The sequence below is a fragment of the Callorhinus ursinus genome, unplaced genomic scaffold (genome assembly GCF_003265705.2).
Source record: "Callorhinus ursinus isolate GAN/ISIS: 27379988/994484 unplaced genomic scaffold, GSC_fseal_2.0 scaffold54, whole genome shotgun sequence".
NCBI classification, from domain to species: Eukaryota; Metazoa; Chordata; class Mammalia; order Carnivora; family Otariidae; genus Callorhinus; species Callorhinus ursinus.
The window spans coordinates 2551454-2578547 of NW_027397116.1; the positions used below are offsets into that span (position 1 = coordinate 2551454).

Below are 27094 nucleotides of genomic sequence, written 5' to 3' on the forward strand. Positions count from 1 at the left end.
AGAGGCCAATTCAGATATAATCATAGAGATACATAGATGAGTGTCTGCTTAGATGATGTAAGACCACGGGATAGTGAATTTATTTCTGTAACCAGTCTGGGGCCCCAATCTCTTTCCATTTGTTCTGCTGGGGAAGGGACCAGGCTCCTTGCATCCTGTTCTTTGTCCCTTAATGAAGATGAGAACATGTACCAGTGGGTATCTAATGAAGTTTGAAAGAGAATCCTCAGAGTAAACGAAATCTTGACACAGAGGTAAACATGGTGCAATGACTTTGTAAACATTAGAATAAGATCACATTGAGAACGACTATGCTAAGTGACCAAATCTGATAATCACTCATGTCTTTGAAACATGATTCAGGGGACTTCTGGTATTACTGTGAAGAAATACAGCATGATGACTAGCATCCTTCACTCTTTCAACACATATGTGTTAAAAATATCTATTACAAGTGAAGCACCATTGAGAGATGGAAGGTACACAAAAGCATTATCCATCCCTTGTCCCAGTGCATAAGGCATGTAAATTTCTCCTCAGAATCTACTTCTAGGAGTTCCTTAATGAAAATAGAAGATCCTAATTTTTATTCTATTCCACCTATGGAAGCGTTTCCTTTCAACTTCCTTTAATCCCTGTGATGCATTTCAAATAAGAGAGCTTTCAAATCCATACTTCGTGAAGTAATTCATCTTCCAGGCACCTTGGTTTCTTCATCTGCAAAATGGAGATTATAATCTCACAGAGTTGTTACAGCGAAGGGCCCCATCGCTAAAATTAAGTGGTCATGTACACACAGTGCCTGAAGCACAATCAGCACTCAACAAATTGTATCTGTGTTAGAATTATTATTCTGTTAACACCATTTAATTCTTCCCACATAAGCTGGAAAACATTTTTTATCCCTCCCCCAATCCACATAACATCAATGATCAAGTTCTTTTGGCCCTTCCTTGAAAACATTCCTCATAATCGCCTCTCCTTTCCCTTGCTTCTGACACTTTCCTAATTCCTCTTCCTTGTTGTATCTCCTCTTCTCCAAAAATTTGATGTTGGGCAATGGTAGGCTGTTAGTACTTAAGTTTTGGGGGAGTCAAAAGCTATATGCAGATTTTTGACTGCATGGGGAGCAAGAGCCCCTAACCCAGCCAACTGTTAAGGATCAACTGTATATTCAACATACTTTATTAATTTAATCACCCCAAGTGTCTAATCCCAATACCTATGCTTCTACTGATCACTCAAAGCTTTCTTCTAATCACCGTAATTGGGCTGCCCTGTTTCTCATCCCTCACAGGCATCTAGGACATGGTATCTCATCTATAGCATTAAATATATATTGAAATATATTTTGGCGACACTATAGAGTAATAATTAAAAGCATAGGTATTGAGATGAGACAGTTGTGGTGTGATTAAATCAGTAAAGTATGTTGAGTATACAGTTGACCCTTGAACACATGAGGATTAGGGGTGCCAATGCCCTGTGCAGTTGAAAATCCACATATAACTTTTGGCTTCCCCAAAACTTAACTACTAATAGCCTACTGTTGACCAGAAGCCTTACCAATAACATAAGAGTTGATTAACACATATTTTGTATATGTATTATTATATGTGTCATATATATAGTCTTATAATAAAGTAAGCTGGAGAAATGAAAATGTAATTAAGAAAATCATAAGTAAGGGGCATCTGGGTGGCTCATTGGTTAAATGTCCAACTCCTGATTTTGGCTCAGGTCATGATCTCAGGGTGGTGGGATCAAGCTGGCTTCATGCTCAGTGGGGAGTCTGCTGGAGATTCTTTCTTTCCCTCTCCCTCTGCCCCTATCCCCCCACTGTGCTCTCTCTCTTTCTAAAATAAGTAAATAAATAAATCTTTAAAAAAAAGAAAATCATAAGAGAAAATACATTTACAGTACTGTACTGTATTTCTTTACTATACCGTATTTTTTAAGAAAATCCACATATAAATGGACCTGCTGCTCAGTTCAAACCCATGTTGTTCAAGGGTCAACTGTAACACCTAATCATGCTAAAGCACTTAATGTATTTTTTGTTAAAGATTTTATTTTTAAGTAATCTCTACACCCAATGTGGGGCTCAAACTCATGACCCCAAGATCAGCAATTGTACCCTCTACCGACTGAGCCAGTCAGGCACCCCAAACACAATAAATACTATCATTAATATTATTATTGTGGACATTTCTCATTTTCCTAATTTTTTTATTTAAAAAACTTTATTGAAATACAATTCACATTACCATAAAATTCACACTTATAAAGTATACAATTCTTTGTACAAAGAAATTTCGGGTTTTTAGTATATACACAAAATGGAGCTACCATAACCCCTATGTAAATTTAGAACATTTTCATCACCCCAAAAAGAATGTTCCTAGATGGCAATGACCTTCTGGTATCGATGGTACCTTTTTCAATACGTTGCCTGGTGAACTTTTATTAGATTTTCTGTTAAAATCACTTGCTCACATACTGATTTCATCTAGGATCTGGGTTGACTTCTTTTCAGGCTTGAAGATGGGATCATTTCATCATTGTAAGGGATACTCACTGTGATTGACATACAATTTGAGGATATCATTTTGTGCTCAACTTTTTATTAGTGTTGATTTAAAAAGCCAGTTTACAAGTCAGGGTATGTATATGAATAAAACAATTGTTATTAAGTAATGGCATCATAATTACCATTAATACGCCTTACTGCATGCCCTCATGCCAATAAGTTATTAAGAACTGCTTTGAAATCCTTTCATAAGTGCTCCTTATGTTGCCAAACTTTTTTTTTTTTTTTAAGATTTTATTATTTATTTGACAGAGAGAGACACAGTGAGAGAGGAAACACAAGCAGGGGGAGTGGGAGAGGGAGAAGCAGGCATCCTACTGAGCAGAGAGCCCGATGCGGGGCTCCATCCCAGGACCCCGGGGTCATGACCTGAGCCAAAGGCAGACGCTTAACCACTGAGCCACCCAGGTGCCCCATGCCAAACTTGTGTTTGATAATGATTGGGAAGGAGGTTGGTGTGATTAAAAGAATAACATTTTATTTGAGGATCTCAAAGCACCTGGCAAGCTTGCCTTCCATTTTGCAGATTGGATACACTGAGGTTTGCAGTGGTTCATCACATTTCTTTTGGCTATACTGCCATCTGGGAATAGGGCTGGCTACACATTAGAACAGTTTAGGTTTCAACATATTCTGGGCTTTTCCTTAGTAATTCGTCTGCCCTTTTATCTTTTGCCCATTGTGACTGCGTAGCCAGTCAGATCTCTCATTTCACCTTGCCTGATGAAAAGATGGGAGGCAGATCTGTGATCTATCTGGAGGTATAGTATTGGACTTCAGCTGGGAGTTTCTTACTTGTTTTTTCCCGATTCTATTTAAATCTTTTTTCATTCTTTCCTACCCATTGTCAATTTGAGTCACCTTGTTCGAATATGTATCTTTTAAAGCACTTTAAGTCTCTTTACAAACAACGTGGGCAATGCACACATAGCTAATTTCTACGTGATTCACACATTTCCGGTAGACCCAGGCAGGTTGCATAGTTGAAACACCAGGTTTTTGTAGAGAGCCACACTTAGGTTTGAATTTCAGCTTCGACACTTAAAAACTGTGGGAACTTGGACAAGTTATTTAACCTTTCTGAGTTCCCTCTCTGTAAAGTGAAAATCATAATCCATAGCTCACAGAGATGTCTTGGGGTTTAAAATAAAATGTCATGTAAATTACTTGGTGCATAGTAGGCATTCAATAAACGTCAGTTCGTTTCTTATTCCAGTTAATAATGCTTATTAGACTATATTAAAAACTAGATCCAGACTGTGATAATGCATTTCTTTATAAAGTATTTAAGCCAAATAACTAACTTCCCCCAGGGGGAAGGGAGAGATATGTTGAATTAGATTCATTTGGTGGACTTATTTATTAATCTTTTTTTTCTTCAACATTATTTTGTTTCATAGTTCATAATTTAGTTTTCATGCCACAAAAATGCCACTGTTCGGTATTACTTTGAACTCTGCTGTGATTTTTTAAAAAACCTATTATTACATTTGCCGTTTATTAGAGATCATTGTTCGTTATATTAGCAGCTCGGTTGTGCTTCATAACTACTTCGGGCTGACAAACTTTTGCTCTCACCAGTTTCCCTGAGGTCTAAGGATTTACAAGGATCCAGTTTTCCAATTGCAATGTTACAGCAAAAGAAAACAGGAGTGGGGGGGGTAGACTCTCACCGCCTGTGTTCTCTTCTGTAAATATTATACGTTTGCACTGAAGTGGAGCCACATTCTCCTCAAGGACGGCAGCTAAGCGGGGCAGGCGACAAGACTGGGCATTAACTGAGCTGGAGCTCCCGGTACCGTTGCACCTTTAAGGACCGGAGACTTGGCACAGGCCCGGCCTCCTTCCCGGCCCACCTCTGAACTCTGATTGACAGGGCGCCGGGCGAGGAGGAGCCGAAGGAGGCCGCGGAGGAGGCGCAGGGAGGCGAGCAGAGGGAGGAGGGCCCGTCTTCTCTCCGACGGCCAATCAGGACAGGGGGGCGGGGCCCGCGCGCCCTCCTCCCTCCTTCTACCCCCCCACCCCACCCCCCCGCCTCCCGGCTTCCCCGCCCCCTCCCCTCTCCTCCTTCTCGTCCTCCTCCTCCTTCTCGTCCTCCTCCTCCTCGCAGGCTGTGGTTTTTCTGTATGTGTTTCTGGAGTCCTGAGCCTGAGCTAAACAAAAGCAGGAGGCTGACGGGGCTGTCGGAGTTTGCAGAGACACGGAGGAGGAGAGAGCCTGTGCTCTGCCTGCCGCCGCGGCCGGGGGAGATCTGGCTTTTGCAACAGCCCACCCCCTTTGAGATCACTCTGGCCCGGAGTGGGGGTGGGGGGCAGCGGGGGGTGGGGGGGAAAGTTTGCATTGCAATCCCCCTGCCTTCCTCTCCTTTCTCCCGATCAATGCATATTTGCAAAAGGATTAAGCCACAGATTTAAGCGCCGGGAGCCCATTTCTGCCAGGCAAAGGAGACCGGACTGAAAAGCCAAAAGCCAGCTCTGATTTCTTTTCGTCAAGTGGGAAGGTGGTTTATTTTTCTTGCTTTTTGGAGTCAACACCCTTCCCCACCAGCCCTTATCCCCACCCTCACCCCGCAACCCCTTCACGCCCCCCTCCCCCTCCCCACTCCCCATCCTCCCACCAGCCTCTAAAAGAGGCAAAGGGATTTTTTTTTTTCTTTTGGTCTTCTTTTTTCCCCCTTCCCTGTTTATCCTGAAAAGGATCTGAAGCCAGCTTGAAGGATAAAAAGCCTTGGTGCTGCCCAGGAGCCGAGCCGAGCAGCAGAAGAGGAAGAGCCGGGGGCTGCCGTTGCCTTTGGAGATGGACGAGCAGCCCAGGCTGATGCATTCCCATGCTGGGGTCGGGATGGCCGGGCACCCCGGCCTGTCCCAGCACTTGCAGGATGGGGCCGGAGGGACCGAGGGGGAGGGCGGGAGGAAGCAGGACATTGGAGACATTTTACAGCAAATTATGACCATCACAGACCAGAGTTTGGATGAGGCGCAGGCCAGGTGAGATGGAGGCTTTTCTTTTCCTTTCTTGGGGTTTTTTGTTTTTCTCCCTCTCGCAGGGGGAAACAATGGGAACCGAAGCAGCACAGCTCTTTCTTTTTTAAAAATGTTATTCCTTTTCCCATTTTGACGAGCAACTACATGGCGGAGGAGTAAAATTGGAAGGAGCGTTGTTATCGAAAGTGTAATCGCCCATGCCGAGCTGTGGCTCTGTGTATGTGTGTGTGTGAGTGTGTAATGTATGTATGTGTGTGTGTGAATATAGAGATATTCATATATGTCCACACAAACACTCAGGCACGCCGAAAATACTGCCAACCGATCCAGAAGCGGCCCTCGGCACTTTTTACTGCTTTAAAAGTATCAGAGAGAGCAGAATTGTCAAGTTTTTGAACAGCATTCCATGCCTTCTTGTTGAGGGACTCAGTAACATTACAAAATAAAATGTCCCAATAACACTTTATTTGCAAATTTAGTGACTCCTCACCTAATTCAGGGACTTTTGCTTTTCTTTCTTGACGTACCCCTCTAAAATTAATTTTTATCTTTTCCCCTTTCTGCCCCCTTAAATAAAAAAGCAGATTAATTCTTTGTCAGTACTTGTCAGCTATCCAAAAGATATTTTGCATTCATTTGATTCTGTTTCAAAAAAAGCTAATGGAAAGAAGGAAAACGTAATTTTGCTTTGAGGCATATTTGCTAGTTTTGGGCGACACAGATATTCAGTTTAACTTTATTGTCTCTTAATTTGAGTCAGTTTACCAACCTTCCGTGGCACAGAATATATGGTCCTTTAAAAAGGGGCTGGGGGGGACAAAAATCAAGCATGCTCTTTTTCCCATGCTTCTTTCAGGACCAGTTAGAATGCAAATAAATAGAAATGAAGGCATGTGTGAATTTCATATATTTCAGTACTATAGGACAGGAAGATCTTTATTAAGGAAACATAATAAAGAAGCTGTTTAGCTTCTCAACTTAATTCACTGCCCAGTATACAGTTCTCCACTCTAGGATTTTACAGTAAATTCTCTTTCAGAATAAAATGTAGAGTTAGTGGCAGCCCACTAACAGCTTGCCCAAGGCCGACCTCGAAAGGAAGAATTTTAAAAATCTAATGACCACATATGTCTTTACAGTTAATTACCCTGCTTTGTTAAATCTCAGAAGTAGTTTTTTTTTTTTTAATATGTGCACAATTCCTATAACCCGAATGATTTAGTTATATGGAAAAGACATCATTATATGTATTTCTGTCCTATGGAAATAAGGAATTTGAGTTGAGAAAATGAGAAGCAGCTCAAAGCATGGGTGTTATGAATTACACCCTTATTTTAGCAGTAAGCACATGCAACATGTAAACTCAGAAGTACTGAGGTTTATGTGGGCTCTTAGAACTTAGAAATGTTCAAAGACTGGAACTATTCTTGATTTTCTTAAATGGGGGAAAGTTTTCAGAAATGAATCGGTGCTCTTTCTGAATTTTATTATCTGAAGAGAAGCTAGTAATTATCGTAAAGTGGAAGTTTTCCCACTGGCTATCTCTTTTAGAATTGGAACAGATTTCTCCATTGCATTGTTCCAGAAAAATAAACTCAGACAGACCAGTAAACTGGTTTAATAACAAGTTTGTGAAGTGGAAAGGGCCAGGAAGGCTGGAGATTTACCACTTTTCTCATGTTGAGTCGTATTCCTTTTTGTACAACTGAGGACAGACGTGGCTTGGCGGGTCCCCTCTTAAAGTGGCCTAGATGCTGAGAGAGATCAGACACAATTTTGGGAGAGGGAAATCTGTTCTCTCTCCATAACCCCACTGATGTGCTGTGGAAATGCAGTATTTCTGTGAAGCCGTGTGGGGCTTTTTGTTGTTGTTGCTTTTGTTTGTTTTTTCCATTTGGGCCTCTATGTAAGAATACAATTAATGAAAACTATTTTAAAAGCGTCCCAAAGGCGTCTTTGATACAGTGAGGTATTTTCCACCTTTTTTCCCACCCCACATGAGAACTCAATCACCACTAAGCTTTCTTTTTGGTTAAACAATGTAACTCTACTTAGCAAATACTGGATCTGTTTTTCCTTTCCTTAGCCATACCTTTCTCTTGTACACTTATTATTTACAAAGTAAACCATTGATGTTTTAGACACAATGCATGTGTTTATTTTGATACTCTTGAATTTTTGAGTTTATTGCTCCTTTGCTGTACAGTATGTAGACCAGACTTCTGGTTACTGTTCTTCATGAGGATGTGTCTATTTTTTTTTTTTTTAACTTTCACAAGAATTAAAGGATTGCATGTGTCTGGAGTGCCAGGGGTTTCCATTTGTCTTTGCACATTAATTTCAGTTTGTAAACAGAATTCCCTTCACTGATGGCTGATATGATCAGGATTTTGTTTCCAAAACAGTATCCTTCTGCTAAGTGCTTCCATAGTAAAATCAAGGGAAAGGTATTGTTTGGTTCCTCAAGTACATTCTGAATACAAACACACACCAAGAACCAGGTAAATCACCAATCCAAAAGGCAGAATTGTATTTATTTTTTCCCCAATGGGTGCAAGGTCCTAATTGTAAATAATTGAATTTCAACACCTGCAAATAAGCAGTGTGCACACAAGAGGCATAATGTGAACACAGAGAAATGAATTTATTCCCCATATGGGTATGTTTGCCCCCTGGCAATACATTTCCATACTCTTTAACTTGGGGACTGAAATTTTATAAATTGACAGTTCTACTCAGAAGACCTTTCAAGCATCTTGTGTTTATGAGAATACAGGGGCATCTGCGGAATGAATTCGAACACATGGATGAATTAAATTTGAAAACACACACACAGACCGAGAGGCAGACAGCTCCTAGGCTTTGGTGGATGCATAGATTATAGAAACTGTTATCCCATGCTTTTGGCTTTGCCGTATTCATTGCCCTGGGTAGGATTATTGGTTTAAGAATTCCATTTTGATTGAACTACTTATAAAAAAAAACACCTAACTCCGCCTAAATGGGCATAATTTAGGTTAGTTCTGTTCTGTAGTTAAATCCCTACTCTATCCCTGCTAATTAACATTATTTCTTTTTCTATGGCGGGACTCTATATTAAGTCATAAAACAATTGAAGCATGCCACAGAGTTATGCTTGGGATATAATTTTGGCTAAATGTTCAGATTTTTTTCCCCCTGTGCTTTATCAGCAGTTTGATCTCGAAAGTCCACCTAAGCTATTATGTTGTTGTTTCTTTCTTGCAGAAAACATGCTTTAAACTGCCACAGAATGAAGCCTGCCTTGTTTAATGTGTTGTGTGAAATCAAAGAAAAAACAGGTAGGACTGAGATTCCAACATTTAAGCATTTTCTTTGGCCAATTGACTCACTTAACCAGCAATGACAAACCCATTATTTAAATATTAAAATTTCAGCATAAAAGTGCTGTCAAGATTGATCGCAGTTTCCAATAGGAAGCCCTAGTAGCTCTGCTTCCTGGAAAAAGCACCAAGTTTCTTTGACAGTTATTATCAAGCATTACTGGTTTATTTTCCTTGTCTCTGTTACCAGCCTCTTTGAAATTGGGGCCCAAAGAGAGGTTCTGAAGGGAAATTTATAGAATGATGTGTGCATTTGGGGGAAAAATATGAAAGTAAAAGTCTGTTTCCAGGAGGAAAATCTTTTTGGCCCATATTGAAAACCCTTGTTTTTTTTGGAGTTGGGCATGGGGGCTAAACTGTTTAAAGTTTCCTTTCCTTTTTTTCTTGTGATTGTACCAAGCAGCAGGCTAAAGGTTCTCAGCGGTGTTGTCAAATACCTTTGTGGAAAGCGCCATACAATGTCAGGTTACCGGTATCTGAGTGCCCTGTCATTTTATAGCAGGGGGAAGCGATGGGTTGAGGGAGAATATCATGCCATGAGATCCCTCATTCTGTTGTTTTTTTTTTCTACTTTCTAGACCTCATATCATAGACTCACACACTTACAACACATCCCAGGAGGGCATTTAAATTTTAAAGCAACAATTAAAAAATAGCAATCATCAATCAGAGGTGTTCTTAAACAACAGATGCTCTGGGAAGGACATTTAGCCACATCCTCGTGTTTGTTTGTGTTAAGCCTTAATTTTCCAAAGTGGGTGCATCTCTCCCTTGTAAAAAGAAAGAGTTGAAAAGGCAATCTGAAACTAGGGCATAAAGATGAGGAACGAGGGGTGGTTATATAAAGCGGGAGCTCCTGCTGGCCTCTGACTTGATCGCTCGCTTTAGAGCAGTGCAAAGTACCTGCCATCCTATTTATTTATTTATTTTTTACAACAAGGAGTGTAACAGTCAATAATTCATATCTAAACCATATAAGCAAGGGCATGACATGAATGAAAGTGACAATAAATATGATTGCATGCCCGGTTGATATACATTGATAGTTACACATAAAAAAAGGGGGGGGGGAGGGCACACAGGGTGGCTTTCTTTTTGAAAGCTCTCTGTGTTTGTCTTTTTAAAAATAAATAGTTTCAAGATGTGGCCACTGATGGAATGTGTAATTACTTGAGTCGTGAAATCTATGTGAAATTAGTCAGCAGCTCCTTTGTTGAATGTTATTTGTGTTGTGCATAACATTCTAGACAAAGCACCTGAGCAGTGATGTTCAGACCTTCCAGACTTCCAGGTTGCCTTGCCAGAGCCTAACCTTACTGCAAAGCTGTTAATCACATTATTTTAGCTGTGAAACACCTTTTAAGAGATTTATGAATGGTGCATACAAATATCAAAGAGCTTTTCCAGTTTGTCACACTTTTTAGTTTGTTTGTTTTTTTTTCTATTAGCCAGAGCAGGAAGCCTAAGTGCATGTCTATTTGTTTCTTTTCTCCTTTTTTTCTTCCTTCTCATTTTCTTTTGATCTCTGATGCTTATTTACTTTGAATATTTGGTTTGTTGAAATTTGTCTCTAATCGAGTATGCTTTCCTGCCTATCTTGATTCATGAAATGTAGAAATCAAGACGTAAAGGCATATTTGATAATCCAGGCTAAGGCGACTCTATTTTTGAAGACATTTTATTAGATTTTTATTGAAAAGGAAGCCCATCAGGGCACCTGAATGTATATTGTGGCCGAAGTGTTTAATTCTGGTCTTCTAATTAAAACCTACTAAGGCAGTAGATCAAAGTGGGTGGGTGTGAATAGAGATCCGGTTCCGGTGTTAAAGAGTTTCTTCCTTCTTCATATTGGCTAAACTACGGTGATAGGAAGCAGTGGCATTGGTCAAAATCATACTTGAAAGGTGTAATTTATCATTGGCTTGTGTATTTTGCTTCTTAAAAATTTTCTGTCACTTAGTGAATTAATATCTGGAGATTTAAAAAAAAAATCTAAGTTAAGGTTCTGTGTGCTGTCTTTAGGATCCTAGATTTAAAACATAGTCGATCAAGTCCTGGAAATTGAAAACGGCAAGGATCCCTGCTCCTCTGTTAAGGGGGAAATCTGCATGTGTGCGCGCGCGCGTGCACGCACACACACACACACACACACACACACACTCGGTTTTGGGTTGAGAGGGCACCCATGGGTGAAAGTTAAAAAAAAAAAAAAAGAAAAAAAGGGCCTTCCTCCTTGTTCTTCTTCCACTTGTACGTTAGAAGGAGTGAGGGAAAGGAAGAAATGTCTCCTGGAATGTTGAGTGTTCTGTGCTAAAGGTAGGGGACCCATGACTGGTGTGTGGAGGAGAAGCCTTTGATTCTAAAGCACGATTACTCCGTTCCTCAGGATTTGCCCAACTCCCCGTCCCTGTGCCAGCATATCTTCCTTGCGGTCGATGTGTTGGAGACACATACAGTGTAAAGTTGCAGGAGGCTTTTTTCCCCCCTGGTCTTGCTACAGAGCTGGTAACCAGATCTGTTGGATGGTCAGTTTCTAGGCATTACTTCATTGTCATGGGACTTTTCCTATTGTTACTTCCAAGCCCCCTTGCTTTAAATGAGTATTTCCACGCTTCCATCTCCAGCACTGTAGAGCTTACTTGATGTAGGGTGGGCTTGTTTGCTGGTTTGCATTCTCACGCGAAGTTGACACACTGGGCTCACCTAGGTCTTTATGTCAGGAAGACGGGACTCTGAGAGGAGCATGGCAATGGCCTTCATTTGCTGCCTTTAGTTTTTTTGTTTTTGTTAATGGTTTCAGTTGGAAAACTCAGAAATAAGTAGGGATGCTAGCAAAGACTGTCCTACCAACCTTTTGGAACTTGAAAGAAACGCATGCGCACAACACCCAAAGTAGGCAGCAGCTTCTAAATTACAGTTGATTGATAGGTATTTAAGTCAGAAATTACCGTGAGGATATTAAAAAAAAAAAACAAAACACCATGTATCTTCTTGCCTCAGAGTGTGGGTGAGTTTTTATTTTGATACCCTTTTGCTTTTTTAAAATAAATGCTAGGAAAAAAGAATGCCTGCAAAATGCTCGTGCCGCAAATCTCAGACAACAGCAAGGAAAAGCTTGTCCAGACCCACAACAATGTGTGTTTCAGAAGAGGCTTTTCATCTGCTTTCTCCTTCTGGGAACGGAGGGATTTAGTATAGAGTTTGGGACCGCTCAGTATCTTATTTTCTCTTGTTTTTTTTTTTTTTTTTTAGGAACCATTACTTGTCTTCTGACAAATTAGCGATAGGCTGAGTGTTACATATGTGGTGGTAGTGGGGTTGATGGGATGGAAGAGAAGGAGACAAAAAAAGGCAAACACACTGCGTTTCTTAAAAAAGACCTTGCTTATATTTCCCAGTGTTTCTTTTTTTTTCTACTTTTGTGTCAAAAATCATGCAGGTTTAAAAATGAGGAAAACACACAAAAAATATTGGGTGCCATTTACCAAGGAGAATATTTATAGATAGCAATGAATAGCTGTAATTGTTGTGAATAGTTTTTAATTTTAGAACATGATAGCTATCTATGGCATTTTCAGCCGATTTTCCTCTGTGAATTATCTGCACTGAAGTTAAATCAAATCACCGAAGGAGGTTAAAAAATTGTTTTTTTTTTTTTTTTTTTGCTTCCTTAACACTCTTTTGTTCTCTCTCTTTTCTTTTTTCTCTGTGTTCAATTAACACACCCATCATAGAACTGTGGGTTTTTTTTTTTTTTAGTCTACTACTGTATTTCACTTTTGACACCTAATCTTATTATTCTTGCCTGCTACTTCTTTGTAATGCAGCAATTATATTATGGGACTGGTACTCCTCTCTTTTTTACAACGTTAGAGAACAATTTGTGTGTGTGTTTGTGTAAGTAGGAGAGGGGCACTGCTGTATACAGCAGGGGAATAATTCTGATGGTATGAGGCCTTGAGCTGAGCAGGAGTGAAATAACTTTAGACAATTTAGGGTTGCCTCTGCTCAGATTCCTTTTGGGTCGAAGTGGCAAGAGTGACTTCACAGAAGTTCATCCATGGCAGGCAAATGCAAAAACTTTTTCTTGCTGACCAGTGAATTCAAGTGTTAGATCTTTTTTTCTCTCTCTCTTTCGTTGTGTGTGTGTGTGTGTGTGTGTGTTTGTGTGTGTGTGTAAGGGGGGAGTGAGGGAAGGGAAGTTGCAACCCAGCTTTGCTTGAACACTACCATTCAAGGCACAGCAGTGAGCTGGGCAGAAATCATGTGACTGGACAATATATGCTTTATCACGATCCGAATGTAAGCTATAGACGCGCAACACTAGGACTGATGAGAAGTATCTCTTCTGTCTGGTCACTTCTGTGTGATCCACTTTTAGGAGTGGATTAGACAAATTCTGGTGGGGAGGAGGGTGCAAAGCACATTGGGGGCGTAACCTAACAGAACAAGAGTATTGGAAGTTTGGTGTCACTTCTTCTAACAATCAGGGTGCCTTCTAACAATCTTCTAACAATCAGTGACTTCCCGGGGAGGATTGGGGAGGAGGGAGATTGAAGTTCAACTGAGGGAATGGGGAGAGGGTTTATGAGAGGGACGCACAGAGAGACTTGGGACCCAGGGACAGTGAGTGTTGGGAGCTGGGGGCCTTGAGGCTGGGCGTTCGCAGTTGGGCCTGACCTGCCTGTGCAATTCAGCTCTCTGCTGGTGCCACGCTTGCCATGTGCTTTTGCGTTCTACTGACATCCACGAACTTGGGGTTGTGTGGTGGGCAAAATTACAGAAATGCCCCTAAACAAGCAAACAAACCCAGACTTAAGTACTGCACATATTTAAATAGGAAAGCATTTTCATTTTAATTTACAGCATAACCCCAGCTTCTTTGGAGACATAATTAACATTCATGCCTTAGGAAAACGTAGCCTTAATTTTGGTTTTAAACCTCTTTTGGATGGTGGCTGTTATGTTTTGAACGTGGTGAGGTGGGTCTAAATATACTTCATTCCTTTCCCTTTTCATATAAAAAAAAAATTCACCCCAAAGCCACATGACAGAAGCAGTGTCCGAGGTCCAGCCCCCAAAGACAGCTCTTTTTCATTTTCGTATGACCCTGAGAGCACCCAGTCCGCATGGGCTGCCGTGCGTGCCTGGGTAAGAGGAATAGAACATCCCTGGCTGCACCCCGGCCCCTTACCTGAGATGGTGTTGCTGAGGCTTACGGAATGCAGTAATTGATAAAGTACGTGGAGGATTAATAAGTTATTTGCAAAGTGCTTTGAGCTCCCTGAGCTATCCAAATAAAAGATGCTGTATTTTCTATAATTATGTCAGGACTCCTATCCTGTTCCATTTCATAGGATGTCATTGTGTTAACTCTTTCAGGGCAAGGGAACAACACATCCACTAGTCTGTAATCACGTCCTGGGGGGTTGGTCATCTCTCACGGGGAGAATTCTCCGGTTAAATCTTTTGCTCCATCTGCATCTTGGAGTTGTCACTTCTCAGAACTTGGCAGAGTGATTTCCAGAAGAAAAAAAAAGTGCAGGTATAGACTGTCAGAAGATTATAAAACCTATCTCCCTTTATGGCAGAATAAGGTCAGTAGTGACTTCCCGGAAGAGCTTCTCACCGGTGACAGCTGTGTTTCAATCTCTCAATTATTGGTGGAAATCAAGATTGCAAGGGGTAAAAAAAAAAAAAAAAAATCATCCTTTTGGGTTTAGCTTGTAGATTCCTCTATATCTTCCACTGACACTGTTGTCATGAAGCGGGTACTGGGGTGGGTGCCTTGCACCTTTACTAGCTCGGGACCTACCACTAAGGAGTTGTAAGATGGTAGGCAAATTGCTTAAATAATTTTGGGAGAAACTCTAATAGTACTGGTTAAGGACTTCGTTCTCTGAAGCCACACTGCGTGGGTTTGTGTCCCACATCTCCTCCTTTTGAGCTCTGTGACCTTATTCAAGTTACTTCACCTCTCTGTGTGCCTCATTTTCCCCTTCTGTAAAAAGGCACTAACAATGAGACCTATCCTAGAGGGGCACCGGGAGGAGTAAACGAGGTAATACGTGTAAATTACAGTGCCTGGCATAAGCAGTCAATAACTGTTAGCTCTTATTATTTCTGGCCCTGTTTTCTTACATGAAAACGAGAGGCTTGCACCAGATGGTCCCTAAAGACCAAGCCAATTCCAAGACTCTGTGATTCTATGCTGAAAAGAGACAAACATTGCTGAATTTAAGATTTGCTTTCTTTTGTTTCTCTTGCTGTTCTCTTAAAGTGAGAATTAGCTGTATCTGGCCAAAAAGGCTGGGGCTAAGTTGGAAAAAAAGGGGTACAAAAAGAAGTGGGTAAGAACAAAGACAAAGGGTTTTAATTATCCCGGAACTGGACGACAACTACCTGAAAAGCTAAAGTTGCATATGTTAGGGATAGTGTTCTCTTAGCATCAGCACCTGGAGATATTACATAATTATAGTTAAAAATATTTTCTCTCTGAAAACACATAGACCCGTCCATTCAGTTCACAAAGTTTCCAAGTAGGAAGAGTAACACAAAGTGAGTTTAGGGCAACCCCACCTCTTCCTGACTTCCTACTATGTTTCTTATTTAGGAAAAATTTTATCTTTGTCATAGTGACAGCCTTGATACATAGGAGGTTTATTCTCTTTTATTCTTTTTTAATAGTTTTTTTTTTAAGATTTTATTTATTTGAGAGAGAGAGAGAGCACAAGCAGGGGGAGGGGCAGAGGGAGAAGCAGGCTCCCCACTAAGCAGGGAGCCCGACGTGACGTGGGGCTCGATCCCAGGACCCTGGGATTATGACCTGAGCCGAAGGCAGACGCTTAACTCTGGCTGAGCCACCTGGGTGCCCCATCTTTTATTTTTTTAAAGTACACTCTGTGTCCCACATGGTGCTCAGACTCATGGCCCCAAGATAAAGAGTTGTGTGCTCTCCCGACTGAGCCAGCCAGGCGCCCCTGATAGTTTTCTTGAAATATATTTCATATACCATGAAATTCACCCATGTAAACTGTACAATTCAGTGGTTTAGTAGATTCACAAAATTGTGCAACCATCAGAACCTAAATTTAGATATTTTTTTATCACCTCCCAAAAAAACCAGTACCTATTACCAGTCAGTTCATACTTCTCCCTTTGCCTATAGCCCTTGTAATTGCTAATCTCTGTCTGTGGATTTGTGTATTCTGGACATTTCACATAAATGGAATCATACAACATGTGGTTTGTTACTAGTTTCTTTTGCTTAGTATAATATTTTCAGTTTCATTTATGCTATAGCATAGCATCAATACTTCATTCCTTTTTTTTTTAAGATTTTATTTATTTATTGAAGAGTGGCAGAGAGTATGTGGGGGGGGAGGGGCAGAGGGAGAGGGAAAAGCAGACTCCCAGCTGAGCGGGGCTCAATCCCTGGACCCTGGGATCATGACCTGAGCTGAAGACTGACTGTGCTACCCAGGCGCCCCAATACTTCATTCCTTTTTACGGCCAAATAATATTCCATTGTATGGATATACCACAGTTTGTTTATCCGTTCATCAGTTGATGGGTTATTTAGCTTGTTTTGTATGTTTTTGCTGCTGTGAACATGTGCATATGAGTTTTGTGTGGAGGTTTGTTTCTGTTTCTCGGGATATATATGTAGGAGTGGCATGCTGCCTCACGGGGTACTCTGTGTTTGGTGTTTTGGGGAACTGCCAAACTGTTTCCCTGAGTCGGAAGTCATATTGTAAATGACACCACGGTTTGTCTTCAGCACTCCTAGCCTTCCTTTTCTCTCAGCCTTTTTCTCCAGTCAGGGATCTCTCTTTTCCATGTTTAGAGTTCTATTTTAGTTTTTGTTTTCTTTGATCAATACCTACTCTAAATTTTGGGGGGATAAATTTAAATCAGAAGAATGAATTTCTACCACTTGAATTTCAGGTGACCCGTTCCTGGAAAGGAAGCAGTTAGCAAAAAAGATTGGATGATTTTCTGAAGAGCAATTTAGTGTGATAGAGAAAGCATGGACTTTGAGGCAAAACCAACTGGATTCTGTTCCTAGCTTCGTGTGTAATATTAATGTTACTTGGTTTAACAGCGCTTCCATGTCCTCACCTCCACTGTAAAGATAACAATACCATGTAGGGTCGTTTGGGGGCACTAAACAGCACAATAATATAAGGCGTATAGTTGAGTGAGTATGCTCAATACATGCCAACCACTGTTGTTTGTTTTTGTTTTTTTTCCCCAAAACCACATGGCAGAGTATTGACCACCCTTCTCATTAGTTGGGCCCTGTCTCTTCAGGTTGGGTTTTCTCCCAGCTCCATCCAGGGGTTTTAGAGGCTCACCCAAATGCTTCCTGACCCTGCTGCATTTAAATGCTTTAAGTGGTTGTCTGAGAGGAAAACATTCTCTTGGGCAAAGCTTGGCATGAGGCATCCCAACATACCCGCCTGTCCCCCCTTTAGTCCTAGGGCTCTAGGATGGGAATCCCATAAACAGTGCTGTTCAGTAAACATGTATGTAATTTTAAATGTAATGCTTTAAATTTTCCGGTGGCTCATTTAAAAACAGCAAAAAGAAAAAGGTGAAATTCATTTTAAGAAATCTATTTTTAAATCCAAATAGCTAAAATATTTCAACATGTGATCAACATAAAAATTATTAATGAGCTATTTTACTTTTTCTTTCGTACTAAGTGTTCGAAACCCACTGTATGTATTTTACATTTACAGCACATCTTCAGTGTGGACCAGCCATACTTCAAGCACTCGATAGTTACATGGGGCCTTCCATGTTGGTCAGCTTGGCCGTGGAATGGTTGTTTCGGCATAAACTTTGGTTTTGTTTCTTTTTTGGGCTAGTTTTTGCACTCATGGTTGTTCTCCACTCAAACTTGATCTGGTGCTTCTGTAGAAATTGAAATTGGCTCCTGATGGAAAGCCATGTTCCAGAATAAGGCATATATCTAAGGCATCTCTTTCTGGTAGAGAATGGGCCGCTGGTGGGAGCTAGGATGTGGTGGTTCCCCACTATCTCTTCCTGTTTTTTACTTTTTTCTTTCCATAACTCATTGTTTTATGATTCCTTTCCATTCCCTTAACACAATCTGAAATGTTCCCTAGAATAGAATGACATTGCAGGTGGAAGCAGCCATCTTGTTTTCTGTAGGTGGAATACAGTGAACAAGTATGGAGGAGTCTGAGGTGTGACAAAAGTTTGCAGGACCCTGAGTCAGGAGTTCTGAGGCCTACTGCTGCCTCCAAAGCATGTTATTTTAAGAATGTCATTTAATCTTAGGTTTTGATCTTAGGTTTCCACGTCCACGGAATGGGCAACTCCAGAAAGCCATGAACCTGACCCCACATCCCATAGATCACAAGCCCCCGCGTGATCCCTGCCAAGGCTTTGGGTTCATAGGATGGAAGGCAGGTGGAGCGTTTAGGAAAGAAAGTTCTTTTTCATTATTATTGCAGTTCTTATTTATCCTTTGACTCCTGGTGTCTTTTCTAGGCACTCATGCCATAGTGGCTATGGTTGGTGTTAAGGCCACTTCCATCAATCAAATTGAATTGCAAAAGGCAAACTGGAGAGGAAAAAAAAATAGTGTTTTTTTTTTTTTTTTAATTGAAGCATTTAGCATCGTATTTACAAGGCCAGTTGGAGGCCAGTCCCAGTTTAATCCACCTTGTTGACTCCGTGACTGAATGCAAATAATGGTTCTTTTGCATCCTTTCTATTTGTAGCAATCAGATTCTAGCCTGGAAATTGCTTTTGGAAAATAGAGAGTTGTGGTTGCAGGATTGGAAGGGCAGTTTACCTTTGCAAGTTCATACGGAGCAGCCCAGAAAGTTGGGAAACTTGGCTTCGGTTTTCACCTTGGGATTGTGGGGAGTTACTTGTTCAACATTGGCCTCAGCTGAAATACTGAAATAAGGTCTGTTTCCCACCTACCTGTCAGGAGGGCTTTTGGAAAGCGAGGCTATTTAGAAAGATGTTTGGCTTTCATTAAGTGTGGGCCGCTAAGTGTGAGCGGAAAGCGTTCTGCGTTTGTCGTGCTTTGAGACAGGGCTGAATCTGCCAGTAGGTCAGAGGAATAAGTTTACCTAGTGGCCCGTGCTGGTAGGCCGGGGAGAGAGGGCCGCCAGGCGGCTTATTTCTGAGGGCTGTAGGTGATTTGAGACCAACTGTGTCCCTGCAGGAGGATCCTCCTTATAATTACCATTGTTAATCGAATTGAAAGTTTGCATTTCTCTTTTGTGCCTAACAAAGAAAGCCTCTCAGGGACCCTGACGGGGAGCCCAGGCTGCCTCCATTCTGAAAGGCCCTCTGCGGATGCGAGGCTGTGCACGGTGATGCCTTGCTGCAGAATTTGCACGCAGAGGCTCGAGGACCTTGCACCCTCCTTCCGTCAGTAAACACTTCAAAAGTAAGCGCGGCGGCCCAGGCCCGGCTGCCCTTTGTGCGGCCTGCCGACGGGGGTCCCGGTGGCCCCGCAGCCCCGGCGAGGCCGGGGTAGGTGCGCGGCCGCCGCGCGGCCACGTCGTGTGAGCACGGGGTCAAGGGCGGCCAGGTGAGCGGCCAGGGGGAGCTGAGGGCCGCTCGCTCACACCCAGATGGAGCACGGAAGGCGGAGGCGTCCGGAAGGAGTTTAAGGGGCTGCGTCGCGGCAGAAAACTTTGGGAACTTAGGGAAATGCGGGGCCGCGGCGGAGAGGCCCGGCGGCGGCGAGCCACCGGCGGGGCGCGAGGGGGAGCGGCTCCCTTCGGGTGCGAGCGCGGCCGGGCGGGGCGCAAGCCTCCGCGGCCCCCTCCCCACGGGTCCCCTCGCCGCGCGCCTCGTCCCCCGGCCCCGCCGACCTCGCTGCCCCAACCCCGAGACGGGGGGACGGAAGAGGCCCCCCCAGGCCCCCCGGGGACGGCCCCCCCGGGAGCCGCGCGTCCTTTATCAGGCACCGGGCGGGCTGGGCCCGGCCGCTCGCGGTCAAGGCGTCGGAGCCCCGGAGTGAGGGCGCTCAAGGGCGCGCGACCCCTGTCCCCGCGGAGCGGGCCCCAGCCGCGGTTTCCGAGTGCTGGGTGTGCCTGGTGCCTGTGCGAGCAGACCTCGGTGGCGGTGGCTTTGCATGCAGAGGTGACACGCACGAGGCAGTGTGTAAGCACGTGGCCAAGTGTGTGTGTGCGCGCGCGCGCTCACACGCACGCATGTTCATTTGCAGCTTCTTTCTTAGTTGGCCCTGTGTTGTTTCCTCTCAATTCCATAAATACTCCAGTTGATGCTTTATGGTATTGAAATGAATCAAATGCCATAATCTGAAGTTGCTGCAGAAACCCTCCCTGTCTTCTTGATTTCTCAGCTCTTCCGAGGGAGCGCGTCATCTTCCCCTGGGGAGATTTTTAACCCAGAGAACCTTGATGTACTTCAAATAGCACTGACATTTGTTTTCGTTAAGCGTGGTCTGATTTCTTTAACACTCGAAGGTTTGGGGCCTTCAAACATACCTAGTTTCTTATATGGCCGCTTGTCTTGTCTCACAGGAATGCTGGAAGGGGCCTCCAGCTGCCTCATTTTTGCGAGAGTCTTCAGCAAAGAGAAAATTGATTTGGGGAGTTGCTGCCCACCCCGCTGCCCGAGCACCCCGCCTCCCCCGGCCGGCCTACTGGAGCCGGGGCAGGAAGGGGCTGTCATCATGCTCATGCCTAAGCCATATTACTTTATTTTTCTTCTTAGAAAGTTACACTAAGAAAGATGTTCTTGGTGTGTGATTATTATTCTTAAATGGATTCTTGTGCTTTCCTATTATTGCTCTGTTACAGCCCCGCAGAGCAACCACCAGGTCCTACAATAGGGCCCTCCAGAAACTTTCCATTGAACGGTCGTGGGAGAGCTGGAAGTGGGAAAGGTTGAATTCCCTCATTACTTGGAAAAATCTGTGAATTAATTCTGTGAATTTCACCAGCCCAGTCTCTGATCCACCAACTCCCAGGCCCATTATTACAATTTTACAGCAGGTAACTCTGGGGGAGAGGATGGGAGGGCCTTATGTAGGTATGTAGGTTGAGAGTCTGCATGTTCCTTCTGACTGTTAAGGACATTGTAGCTAAAATCTAAACGACCGCTCACACCAGCAGTGGTAATAATGGAGAATGCAAGCAGTGATTTCCCTCTGCTCCTGATTTGGACACCCCCATCCTCCTACCTCACTGGACTGACTTCCTCCCTTTGTAGGGGGTTCAGGCTGAGATATCTTGGTAACTGGATTCACTTCCTCAAGGCTTAAAGAGACAAGCATCTCTCTAGAGGCCTCCATGTGGGCATTTGTATGCAAAGATTGGTGGTATTGTCAGGATCCCATTGGAATACATCTTCCCACCTATCAGGTCACCTTCCAACTGTCGCCCTCCGTAAGTGGAGGTTATAGAAGCTTCATTGTTTTTCAGTACATTTGGCCAAATATTTTTGAACACTCTCAGTTCTGGAGGTGTTGGAGGAAGACTCTACTGTCCCGTGGGTTGAAGAGTGAAAAAGTTAAAAAATCCCTGTCCTGACTGGGTTTAGTTTTTCAGTGCCAGCTGGACATTTTCGGTTTAGACCTTCTGGAGGGCATGGTGAAATTTGCAGAGTTTGTGCCCTATTTTGGACCATTGATTGCTTTGGCAAATATTTATGGAATTTTTTGTATGAAGCATTATGCGAGACCTAGGAATGCAAATGTGTAAGTAAGCTCTAGCCCTTAACCCTCAAGGAGCTGAGCTCCTCCCGGTCCAATGAGGAGCCAGAATCATGGTCAGGATCTTTGTAACGTGGCCAGCTGACTTGCTCCCAAAGCCCTGTGCTCAAGGCGGAATGTGTTCCTTAGGACCAGGAGTGTGGCTGTCGAGGTCATTCTGAACGAAAGCTCATGAACCCTTCTAGTCATATGTGTTGAAGCATGCTTTCTTGGATTCACAAGGTGCTGCGTTTCACGTAGGCAGCCTGAGAAATGTTCTGTGTCTGAGTCTCTGCATTTTTGGCCTTGCCTTTCCCAAATCTTGCCACCCATTTCATTTGCTTGGCCTTCTCCCCTTCACTCTCTCCTTTGTCCCCTTCCTTGCTCCGACTAGGACCTCCCCCACACCCCCAAATTGCTATTTGCCAAACTTGTGACCTGAGACCACTTGGCATTTCCCTGGGATGGCTGGAATTTACCACCCGCCGAATAGGCATTCTGTGACATTTGCTCACCTGGGTAGCTTAAGCTCCATGATCTGTGTTGAGGGAGTGCCGAGCGGAAGTGTGAAATTTACCTCTGTGCTCCAGGGTTCTTGCCAGCAGGGAGACAAACAGTGATGCTTCTGGAAGCTGGAATTAATTTCTATCATGGTGCACCTATATAGTTATATATATTCAAACACGCATTTATTATGTATTCAATAAGTGCACGTAGACAATTTGTGCATTCTCTGTCATTCCCTGGTCATTATTTTAACAAATTAAATTTTCATGGTTAGATTCTTCTTTCACACGCGTCCCTCCACAGCTACCTCCTTTCTTCCTCTTCCTCCTGCTGGTAGAAGACACTGGGTTAACTTAATGCTCTTGGAGGCCTTGTGCCATTAGACCTCCTGTCTCCTTAAGGTTTTGGAGACGCCGTGATGGCTTTCTCATTGTGGCCTGCCCCCTGCTCTGCTGGTAAGGGAAGAGCTGCCTGTCCCTTTGGATCAGACTGGTCTAGGAGCTCGTTCAGTCCAGTTCCTGGGACAGGCCAGCCCCGGAGGCTTCTCTGGCTTCTCTGGCTCTCACAACCCACAGACGCACAGTCTGTCTGTCCTGGCTGTCAGCCGAGGAAGGGAGGCAGGCAGTGTGGATGGTGAAACTGTGACTTTCTACTGCTGTTCACCGTGGCCGAGTGATTTGAGGGGAAGAGGGCCCCCCCGGGCCCCAGGCTGGGAGAAGAGTGGTGGTGGGTCGTCTCAGGATGAAGCAGAACAGGAAATGTCCGCAGAAGCGATGCCCCTTCCTTCCCTGTGGAGCAGGGAATTCTTCTGTCCGTGGGTAATAATAAGTAGTGTGCACAGAACACTTCACTGCAGGCAGAGCTACTGTTATTAGCCCAATTTTTAAGGTGAGGAGACAGGTACAGAGAGTTTAATGAACTTCTTTCAAGTCACACCACTAATGAGAGGCTGAGCTGGGACCGGTGTTCCTCGGGAAGTTCTATGAAAAATGTGTCCACAGAAATACTCATTCCCATTGAACGAGAGCCCTTCAGATGGCGATTCTTCCAAGAAAAATCCTGTGGAATCCTACTTAGTTGTCCAAAAAACAAATGGTTTGGCTCTCCCCACCTCTGGTCCTGTTTCTCAGGTACATAAATTTAATTGTGTCTTGGCTGTGGTTGGCTGTAAAGCATACGTAAAAGGAGATAAGTCCAAAATTCTCCTTGGGCCTATTTCCTGATTTTTATTAGGCCTCTGCCTGTTCACTTTTTAGAATCTCCCTTGTTTCTTTCAGGTGATGAGCATGACTTATTTTCCTAGGTGGTCTAAAGCTTGACTGCCCCTCTTAGGTGTATATCACCTTTTCTGGTTCCTTCTCAGAAGCCTGGGGTTTCGACAGGAGCAGAAAGCAGGGCACAGTGTCTGGTTCTTGCACACCCTTCGTGGTCCTGCTGTCATCTGTCATACGTCCTTCTGTCGTACCTCCGTTTGTGGCCACACTCCAGGCCCCAGGGCCCTCCGGTCATTCGGAGCGGTGCAGCTGGGACCTGCCTTGGTGAGACCTGAGAGTCTCCTCTCTCCAGCTGCAAAGCCACTCGGTCAGCAGGGCACCTTGAGCAGTTCAGAAGTGGACGGTTCTCTGTTTTCAGGAGGGGACAGCTGCATTCCATGGGGTAGGGTGGCCCGGAGAGCCTGGTATAAAGGACCTGGGTGGTGGTGAAGTCTTGGTGACAGTGACACTTTCCATGGCCTGTTATCTTCACGTTGCCCCAGGCATTGGGAGGAATAAAGAAAGAATTCGGTATATCCCATGTTTAAGTGTGTTGTGTAAAAACAGCTTAATGCCAGAAATACCTTAGTAAAGAAAATTTTACAAAAAAGAAAAGAAACCCACCTTTTTTTTTTTTTTTAAAGAATTTATTTATTTATTTGAGAGAGAGAGAGAATGAGAGATAGCACGAGAGGGAAGAGGGTCAGAGGGAGAAGCAGACTCCCCACTGAGCGGGGAGCCCGATGCGGGACTCGATCCCAGGACTCCAGGATCATGACCTGAGCCGAAGGTAGTTGCTTAACCAACTGAGCCACCCAGGCGCCCAAGAAACCCACCTTTAATTGTACTACCCTAGCTCACTCTCTATACTTATAAGCAGCCCCCCCCACCCCCGGGCCCTGTGCTTATATTTCTTTCCTGTCATTTGCCTTACAGCTGTATGACGTTTCCATTCCTCGGGGATGAGTACGTACTCAGGGATGAAATTCTCTCCTATTTTTGCAACAGAACCCGTTATGGATCTTAATTTATTTATGTATTGCTCATATCATCTCAAAGATGAATTCAAGCAGTTTACCAAAAGGGAGAAGCAAAATGAAGAGATTTACTAAATAAGTGAGGAACACAGAAGAGAAAATTGTGGTAGAAAAAATAAAGTGCAAAGGAATGTTAGTGTGTAAAATTGCATGCATAAGGATCCTTTCTCACTGTAGACTTTCCAGTCCTTTTGCTGGTAAGGAAATAGCTTCTGCCTCTTTGGATCAAACTAATCGAGGACCTTATTTAGTCCAGATCCTATAAAGTTGGTTACAGATTTAACTCTCTGCTTCCTGGCAGCAAAAGTGAAAAGGGAAACAGGATCAGTTTCAGATTTCAAAGCACTGAGAATTGAAATGAATCAGAATTTGACTTCATGCAAAATTTCTCCCATCGCTCATAATAAGAAGATGCTAAGTGATGTGATAGATGTCCTTTATAACATGATAAACAAAATATTATATTTCATATTTACTATAGCCCTTTATATGTAATGTCCCCATAGCACTCCCCAGATTTTATTGTAATTATTGGTTTTTGATCTGATTCATTAGCCTAACGAATTTCTGGAAAATAACGATCAGGGCTTCTCTGACCGGCAACACAGTACAGATACTCAGCTCATGTTTACTGAATTGAAATGCTGTTTTATCTGTTTATCCAAAAAGGAGATAAATCCACTTATTAACATTTATTGAGTTCTTGCTACTAAAAAGAGGGGTCAATCAAAAGTCCCTGCCGCTGGGGCTGCGTATGGTTGCCTGGGAATAGCTACGTCCTAAGAGGTACATTGGAGTTGGGCTGGGTAAGTGCTATGTAATAGAGGCATGAGCATCATCTCTTTTGTGGAATGGGGTATCAGATTGCTTCAGATACACTCTCAGTACAGCTGGCTTCTCCCTTTGGAGTTTGTGTTGCGACCTTGAAACCCGGAGGAGCAGGGGGACAAACAGGAATGATGAGGGCTTCTGAGAGTTTTGTGCCAGACAGAGGCGCTGGTCTTGCTGATTTGCGTTCTCACTTCCATTCTCTTTTAGGAAAGAGGGTCCTATTCCTTGGCTAATTAACCCCATCTCCCTGAACCCCGGGTTTCCCCCACTGGGGTGGGGCGGGCAGGTGGTGGGGGGGCCTCTTCCTGATGGGACCCACAGTCTCAGCGGGGAGACTCTGGGGTTCCTTTGCCCCTAGGCAGGCCACTCTACCCTTCCTGGGGCTGGCTTCCAGAGAAAACACGGTCCAAAGACTAGGAAAAACAAAGGCTCCTTGGGAACATACTTGTGAAATAGAGAGTGAAAAGAGCAAGTAACTGCCACATCTGGCTTTTACCCAGTTTTGTTAATTATGAGATGTTCATTACTACACTAATCAGAGAGAATTTTTACCTTCTTTTTGTTTTTTAAGATTTATTTATTTATTTTGGAGTGGGGGAGGGGGAGGGTGGGGTGGGGGGGAGAGAGAGGCGGGGGGTTGGGGCCAGAGGAGAGAGATTCCCAGGCAGAATCTGGAGCCCCACCTGGCGCTTGATCTCGTGACCCTGAGATCACAACCTGAGCCGAAACCAAGACCCAGAGGTTTAACTGGCTTCACCACCCAGGCGTCCTGAGAATTTTTACCTTCTTACCTCCCTTCCTCCCTCTTTTCCTTCCTTCCTCCCTCCCTCCCTCCCTCCCTCTCTCTCTTCCTCCTTTCTTCCCTTCCTTCCTTCCTTCCATTTAAAAACACTTACCAGGTACTTCTAAGCTAGGCATACCGGGTTCTCCCTGGATCTGAAAGCAGAGTGTCCTGTGACCCTTAAGCCAAAGGGCAGAAAGCAAAGAAACTGCTACCATCAATTTATATGGAAAACATTTTTGCGTGTTCCGAGACTCTTCGCCTTTTCTGATACCTTGGGACACGTCTTGCTAAGGGATGCACAAAATACCTGGAGAGAAAGTTCAGGTGCTCATGGGCACAAGGTCAGAGTTGTGGCGGCCTGTTGCTGAGGTGCTGGGTGTGGGTCCTGGGAAGGGGCTGGGTAGTGCCCCTCGCTGTCCAGGGGCACGCTGCCTCTAACTCTCATTGCAAATCTAACGTTGAAGGATGTTTTCACTTTTTGCCTTTTTTTTTTTTTTTTTTTTGCAAAAACAAAAGTCCTCTTTGGATTCCTTTCATTTGGAAAAACAGGTACTAGTGCAGGTCTTTGGTGAAAGCCAAGTGCTCTGGGTGCCTGGGGAGCTTAGTCAGTTGAGCATCTGCCTTTGGCTCACGATCTCAGGGTCCTGGGATCGAGCCCCCCATCGGGCTCCCTGCTCAGCAGGGCGTCTGCTTCTCCCTCCCTACCCATGCTCTCTCTCTCTCAATTAGATAAATAAAATCTTTTTTTTTTTAAAAAGTGAAGTGGCTCAATGCAAACTTTTGAAAAGCAGAGGGTACCTGTAATGAGAGATGCAAGACAGGACCTTGTCCTCAAGTTGCTTACGCCTGGGAGAAAAACAAGAGAGGGCTTCAGGGTAGCATTGATCAGGACCTTGAAGGGGACCTAAACATAGCCTAGTGCTCAACCCACAGTATGCTCTCAAATGTTTCCAGAAAAACGATGATTCCAGTTTTCTCTAAGACTGTAAGCTTCCCCTTCCAGATGGTAAACTCCTAGTGAGCCATGCTTT

At 43.6% G+C, this 27094-nt stretch overlaps 1 protein-coding gene across 2 annotated transcripts in view; it reads left to right on the forward strand.

Annotated features, from left to right (window-relative positions):
* The first annotated feature begins 4660 nt into the window (after window positions 1-4660).
* Window positions 4661-27094, forward strand: part of PBX1 (PBX homeobox 1) — a 279581-nt gene continuing 257147 nt past the window's right edge. The window contains exons 1-3 of one of the 2 annotated variants that reach the window (XM_025892201.2): window positions 4661-5090; window positions 5287-5577; window positions 8821-8894. In XM_025892201.2, the coding sequence (XP_025747986.1) occupies window positions 5387-5577; window positions 8821-8894 (265 nt within the window). In that variant the 5' untranslated portion in view covers window positions 4661-5090; window positions 5287-5386. Of the gene's footprint in view, window positions 5578-8820; window positions 8895-27094 lie in introns of both variants that reach the window. The other variant, XM_025892202.2, reaches the window with a different exon arrangement.